This window comes from Beta vulgaris, chromosome 3 (assembly GCF_026745355.1).
Source record: "Beta vulgaris subsp. vulgaris cultivar EL10 chromosome 3, EL10.2, whole genome shotgun sequence".
Lineage (NCBI taxonomy): Eukaryota > Viridiplantae > Streptophyta > Magnoliopsida > Caryophyllales > Amaranthaceae > Beta > Beta vulgaris.
Window position 1 is genome coordinate 41,111,299 of NC_079204.1, and position 7,669 is coordinate 41,118,967.

Sequence of the window (7,669 nt, forward strand, 5' to 3'; positions counted from 1 at the left end):
TAACTTATGAACCACATAGGTAAAACTAAACGGAAGACTAAGACTAAGTTATCAATCAACACCAACAACAATGAAACTAATATTCATTCTCCTTAAATATCATACGAATAATTATTGAATCAACCTTTCTTAATAGAAATTATTTAAACAAAGTAGTGAGTCCTCATTTCCTAAACAGAACTAACTAAGCTATAAAACTTAATATAACAAACTATTTCTAATTATTCCATTCATACTTTTACTAATCATAGTTTAAACGGGACTTCATAGTCATGATCCTAAATCCAACAAGATACCACAAGATCTTCACTTAATAAACTAAGTCTACATCTTATAAACATGAATCTAAATTAGCAAATTTTATTGATCGAACTTAGCTCACAAACCTTTTCAGACTAACAAAAACTAACTTAATTTTACAAAGACTCACATAGATACATGGGTTTTTACAACACATCCACAACATATAATACCAGCATCGATACAAATACCAACAACAACAATTAGAGTTCAAAACAAACAACTACAATACTAACAACCACAAAAACAACAGTATCTTCACAACAATATTGTCATTTTGTCAACACTGACAACACCACGAACAAACACCATAAAGAGGAAAAGTATCAATAAGGGGAGCTGATAGGTGGCAGCACCACCACGATCAACACCGAATTAACATAGCAACAACGACGACGATTACACGCTCGAAGTGGCAGCGAAAAACCAGAACAGAACAGCAACGATGGCAAGAAAAAGACCGAGAGAAGTGGCGGCGAGTGGTGGTTAAACACCAATATGAAGGGCGCGACAACATCATCAACAACACCACCACAGGCCGCGGTGGATGACAGCAGCGCCGAAAAGACAGCGCTATGGAGCTAGGCTTAAGCGGAAATTAGAGGAGAGAAGAGAGAAAGAGCTGAGATGGTGCAGCGGCGATCGGCGGCGAGGCTCTTCTCTATGAAATATGTAGTATTCTACGGAAACTATATTGTACGACGCTAAGTTTATGTTTTAATTAAAAGAATCGTTGTAATAGTGCAAAAACTAACTATGGTTAATGCAAACTATTTATTATCTCCTTCTCGTTTAAGTATGGTTTGAGTATTGTTTGAAAAATTAATATATTAAGTCACAAGTTAAAGGATGGTACTAATGCTTTCAATTCGACACCTAATTAACAAGCCAAATAAAAGGCATGATAAAATAAAGCTGTAATTACTTGATACATTTATTTTTTTTGGAATGTGAGTGTATATTTCATAAGATACTATTATACTTTGTCGGAGATATACATTAAATGACTTACATAAGGAGCACTTGTCATTTAACAAAAAATAAAAGGTATATTTGTGGTTGACGGACATATAACAATTAATGCATTATTAATTACATTTAAATTTTGGGGGACTACAACATATGCATTACCCTACTAAATACCACGTCAAACACACATAAATTTCAAACCAAACTAAAAAGTAAGAAGATACCCCACCACAAGGCAAATAGAAAGGAGAGAAAGTCACCATGTTTACTTCTACTCCACGCCCCAAGGGAATAGTTTACTAAAATAAATATTAATGCAACAACCTATGTGTTCAACACTTTATTTCTCGCCGACGTGCGACCCATCCCAATGGTTGTAGTATTGGAAGCAATTACCACAGGCACCACAACTGACCTTGGGATTCACCACGCACTAATGGTGACAGGGATGGGATCATGGGAATATGATGCCCGCACATATTCCTTTCATAGAAGATGTGACAGGGGTGCACGACGCGGGACACTTAAAATGGGAAGATCGCGCATAAGTTGTAACACATATCATAAATAACCTACTAAATAAGTCACAAACAAGTTAAATCTTAATAGAAGAAAACAGACATGCAAACCTAACTCATTCAGGGATAATCAAAAGGTAGACTTAAAATGGGAAGATCGCGCATAAGTTGTCTTATTTAAAATAATTTTTCCTATATATAAAACATAATCTTTGTACCAATTTCATAATAGATTGGTACCACTATGACAAACAAGTTGGTATCACACTAGCTGAAAAAGGATGATTTGCATCCCCCCAAGTGCGTCGAAAAGGAAAACTACACAAAAACATAATTTGCGTCGCATGGGAGCCATAGTGCGACGCAAAACAACTGCTCACAAGCACCAGATACGAGGCATATGCATCGGATCCTCATGAAGTGCGATGCATATAACTTAGATATAAGGATGTGCGTCGGACCTTGAGGCCCATCCGATGCACATTGGTGCATCCAGATGATAAAATTTGAGGCCCTTTCTGCATCGCACGTCACTATGGTGCGTTGCAAAAGGTTGATTTGCGTCGGACCCCCTTGCCCATCCGACGCAAATCACTTGGTGGTATTTACTTTTTCGATCCCTAACAAACTGAAATACTGCACTCATGAATGGGTTGTACGTGGGCTAAGTGCATCGAATGGTCTCTCGTGCGATGCAGATAGGCTTACCATACAAAAGCCCATTTTAAGTCCCTTTGCCTCTCAGTGGTTTCTCTTCACCTTCTCTCTCTCCATCTCTAACCTAGATCTCTCTCAATCCTGTTCACCTGCATCTCTCTCACCATACTCTCTCTCTCTCTCTCCCCCTCTCATTCTCCCACTCTAACCACCCTCCACCTTCTACTTTCCTCATCTCCCTTAGTCCCTCCCCTTCTTCTACTTTCCATCTCAAATGGCGATTTTAGCTAAAATGAGTCCTTATCGTGCGAAACTGGAGAACAACGAATACAATTGAAGACGAACTTCATGCATCTCAGGCGACTTCATGCTTCTCCGACTGGATTCACGTGTCTTAGGCAGGTTTCACACTTCTCAGACGGACTTCACGTGTCTCTACTCTTTCTCTTCGCACTCGTATGACACCGGCGCGTCTCAGGCCCACTTTTCGTGCACCTCTCTCTTTTTCAAATTGATACCGACGCCAAAGTCTCCACTGCTCAAAACCACCATCTCTTCTTCCTTCTTTAACGAATTTCACCTAGATCTCCCCACCCAACGAAGAACAATGTTTTGTTAGAATCGTCATTTTAGTTATAATTTTACAACTTTTTTGATATATTTGCCGAATACAATCGAGGTATGTTCACGTATTTTGTCGCCCTACCCAAATTTAATGGCGTCTTCGTCTATGTACAAGTCGGTTGGATTTGAATGTTGTAAAGTGATTATAATGTTGCTTCTATTTTGATAGTTTTTAGATCTGAAAATTTAGGGAATATTGATTCTTCCTTTATTTTGTAAATTAATGATACTGGTTTGGTTTTTTTCAATACAATTATCATTATTTTTTTCAACTTTTTTTTCAATACAATATTTTGTTAGATCTTGAGTGCAATCTGATGCTGTATTATTGATACTTCATATGATTAATTTTATTTTTCTATACTCTTTTTTTTGCTATTTTATGGTCCTTTGGATGTCAGCACAATAAGATAGTTTTTCCAATTGCCTACTGGTATATTTTTTTGATAAACACATCTGTGTCGCACATTGTGTGACACACGACGCAGAAGGCTCCTATTTGCGTCGCACATAGACCATGGTGCAACACAGATGAGTCTCACACCACAAAAAAGGAGAAAGTCATCTGTATCGCACCTTGTGCCATGTGCGACGCAGATGACCAGGATGCTGGTGCCTTTGGGAGAGTCATTTGTGTCGCATAGAGCCCAAGGTGCGACGCAGGTGACTCTCTTTTGGTTTGTGGTGTGAGACTCATATGCATCGCACCATGTTCTATGTGCGATGCAAATAGCTAAATGATTTGCGTTGTTTCCATGTCCGACACAAATCATTTATTGGTCATTTGCGTCGAGACTTGTGCCGTCGAACCTATGTCCGACTCAAATAGGGGTCCTAGGTCCGACGCAAATCGTCCTTTCTCTACTAGTGTAAAAAAAATGATGGTATCAATTGCAATGTTAGAAGCTTACAGGCAGATATAGTGGTAACAACGCCAAAAGACAACGTATTATTTGGAACAAGTGTTGGTTTGCAAATAACTAAAACGAATCCCTAAAGACATAACTAACTAATATGTTTCAGGCAGCTTTATTTTCATTAATTATGGAGTCGATGTTGAACTTAAGTTTGTTGTACTCCGACATGGCATCTTCGAGCACATGCTGTTGTCGAACACTATAAATTGTGTCCTATTAAGAAAAATAATTAGTGATCGTTGGAATTTTAAGGTATTTAATTTAATAATGTAATAGATATTGAACATTTACATAGTTATAGACCACTTGGTACTGAGTCACAAACCTATCGGCACACGCTCTAATACACGAGAGCATATCACTCCACATGACCTCCTAAAGATATATTATATGTGGAATTAGAGAGGAATACCTTAACCTCACACAACACCTTATTTAACAACTAAGAAGAACTTACAAATCAGTTGGTGGGAGGATTCTGACAAGCCCATGACTCTGACTTGCCTATATACCAGGAATTGTCCCATACGTGCAAGAGCTCATCGATACCACTTGCCTACAAGACATCTTGTATGAGCTTAAAAGATAATTAAGAGAAGACTAAGGATTGACCAGGTAACTCACAATTACCACTTTCCTGACGAGGTTCATGGCATGCGATGCAGTGTCATGATATGATGTATCATTGAAAAACATATTTTTTTCACGCAGTGAAAAGACAACACACCACCATGTTGTGAGGAGAGCACGGGAACAAAAATCCACCAATTTTGAAGAAAATTAGTTTGAGACTCGATAGTATTAATAAAGTCTGGTACTATGTTATTACAAAAAATGGTACCGAACTATATATACAATTTACCATGTAACTGGTAGTAAAAAAAGATGGTATTGAAAACAAGGTAAGAGACTAATTACACAAGAACACAAGTTCTTAAAAGTTGTGTTCCCGGGTATCTTTTGGTGTACAAGGACCCCAATATCTTCGCATTTGCATCAGATTTCAAGACACTCATCTACCATGCATGTAATTGGCAAATGTTAGTATACTTGGCAATGTAATGAAATAAATGAGGGAAGAGTGAGAAACCAAATGGAATTCTTCTTACCGTAAAAGCAGGATCGAGCATAATGCGCTTGCTCTTCCCTTCGAACTCAGAACTCCAAATGTTGGTGTACATGACAAAAGCCATTTGCACGTAGTGGACTCCAACACATGCAGTCATGGATAATACACCTATCAAATCTGATTGCGTGGCATACTATGTTCTAGATCGCATAAGGACTGGGCTATCACTGTTGAAATCACCAAACATGGAGGTAAATAAGTGTATAATATTTGTTTAACATTACAACTCCAAAAGTACATTCACATCATCCAATTTTAAAAAATATGAAAACGTGACCAATGAAAAATATAGTATTAATAAGATTACTAAAACACAACAAAGTGTGATCTTAGTGATATAATTCTGGTACCAAAGTATGTAGTTTTGGTACCTACAATGTCTTACTTTGGTACTTGTTTAACTTAAATAAGTTCCCCTTGTTTAAAGAAAATAACCCACTTTTGCATTCACTTTGTCCATTTCCAAAGAGTTTGTATATAGATTTACTTGTTTACAAAGAAAAATTGACAAAATACGGAGCTTTAAAGGGTATGTAATGTCACCTCTCCTTCTCTTTACCCTCCCTAATGAACTGGAGAAGGACCTTCTCGAATGAGGTCACCTTCACGGAGTGACTCTTTGCAAGTTGAACCTTAGTTCGTTTAGAGGTCGGTTTGCGGTGGCGGCGAGAACGACTTTTCTTCACTTCTTTGGCTTCGGTGTCATGTGGCGCGGTGTCACTGGAGCTAGATGTCTTATACCCATCACACTCCTCCTTATCATTGACATGGTAACTCTGAGTACGAGCTGGTCCTCCAGCATCAGTGTTATCCTGACCATCCCCCATGCCTCCGTCCTCACCACCTCCCTCGACATTTTTCATCACAGCTTCACGCCATTTGCCATATCCATCCTCATCATCATCATCTTTATTTTTATCCCCATCTTCATCACCATCAACTTGCTTCTTATCTTCATATTCCTCGTCATCATCTTCCTCATCATCATCATCCTCTTCATCATCATCCTCGACATCGTCCCTCCTCTCTAAAACCTGATGGACATATTCCATAAGGGTAAGTTTCTTGCAAATGTCAATCACCACATCATTGACATTTTCTTGCACCTCAGGAGGTCTCATGTCAATTACATCCCTTAAAGGAGCGACCATATGTGAGGAAGTACTTGGTTGTTGTTCTATAAGTCCTCGCACAAGCCTCTCCAAAGCAAAATTGACTAAACGGGCCACCTGATAAATTTTGTTGTGTTAATACAATTATAAGAATTAAAATGTAAAAATAATTTTAGAACATGGATGTTGGTATTAAAGTTACATGCAATCAGTACCAATATGTAATGACCTTGGTTTTAAGACATGATAAACTTTGGTACCAAGATAACATTAGTTTGGTACCAATAACTACAATTGGTAAAACCCTACGGTGACCTTGGTACTAATATATGATGATCTTTGGTACCAAGAGAAAATAAACGTTGTACCAAAGTAAGCTCGTCTTGGTACAATATCAGATAACCAAGATAATAGTACATATTTTTTGAAATTAGCATAAAACTAATTTCAAAATAAAATGAAAGACTAATCACTACCTATGAAACCCTCTAAATACCCTCCTTTCCCATTGTGATGACGCCACGAATTACTAAATCTCTCTCCGAACAAGAGTGATACTCACCGTAAGCAACGTTCACGCTCTAGAATAAAAAATCGATTAAGAAGGTGTCCAATATCATCAAAGATAACTACATTTAGGAAACACAAACATAAGGTGTACCATGAATACTAGAAAATATTTATTTCGAACATATCCATGCTAAACTTCTAAATTTTCACGTTAACGAATTGATCCATAACTCAAATAAGTTGAAATAAATAATAATGCATGATAAACTTATAGGTCTTGTTAATGTTTCAATTATTTAAAGGAAGAAGCATTGCATTTGGTCCAATAGGCACAATAACCATTTAATCAATCTCGTAACTCTTAAGTAGAAGATGCTAGAAGATTAGCTTTAATCAAATTTACTTCATAAGTTACACGACAATTCATATTAGATAGACCAATATTCATGTACAAATAGATCAAAAATGGTCATAGCACCTATATCAATATTCACACACATATAACAAGATCCATGCGCCTACAATATGGTAGGATTACAAGAGAAAATCATATTTCTGTACGCTCAATGCATCGTAGTTTTTTGATGGCTTCTTGTTAGCTTCGTAAGCCATCTTCAATGCCTGATTTGTCCAACAACTAATCCTCGGCGAATTCTCCCAATGGATGGGTGGCCTCCTAAGCCGATCAAGGTAGAATAGCTGCCATTTGTTCAACATCATTTGCATGTGTAAGGTTGCTACGACAACAAACTTTAATGACATAAACATGCAAATATTTCTAAAAGAAACTTACCGCAAGGAAGATAGTACAACCTCCACAACCTACAACATAGCCATCCGCCTCAAATTTCCTCTTAAAGGAACATAATTGTACCATAAGAAAATCGAGGGTCAAGGAGCACCAATTTTAGCTCTGAGGGTTGCTGGCTACAG

The 7,669-nt window shown here is 37.6% G+C and overlaps 1 protein-coding gene across 1 annotated transcript; it reads right to left on the reverse strand.

The window, feature by feature from the left end:
- Positions 1–5,653: 5,653 nt before the first annotated feature.
- On the reverse strand, positions 5,654–6,265 carry LOC104885157 (uncharacterized). The gene is made up of 2 exons (XM_010669862.2): positions 6,049–6,265; positions 5,654–5,982 (listed from the first exon to the last, which is right to left on the reverse strand). Exons 1-2 carry the CDS (start codon positions 6,263–6,265, stop codon positions 5,654–5,656), a joined length of 546 nt encoding a protein of 181 aa, XP_010668164.2.
- Between the last annotated feature and the right edge of the window lie 1,404 nt (positions 6,266–7,669).

Excerpts from the sequence above, each read along its gene's own strand:
- LOC104885157 (XM_010669862.2), bottom strand. The coding sequence starts at position 6,265 with ATGGTCGCTCCTTTAAGGGATGTAATTGACATGAGACCTCCTGAGGTG. Across the intron at positions 5,983-6,048 it reads AGATAAGAAGCAAGTTGATG|CTGTGATGAAAAATGTCGAG; the intron begins GTGATGAAGATG and ends AATGGCGTGAAG.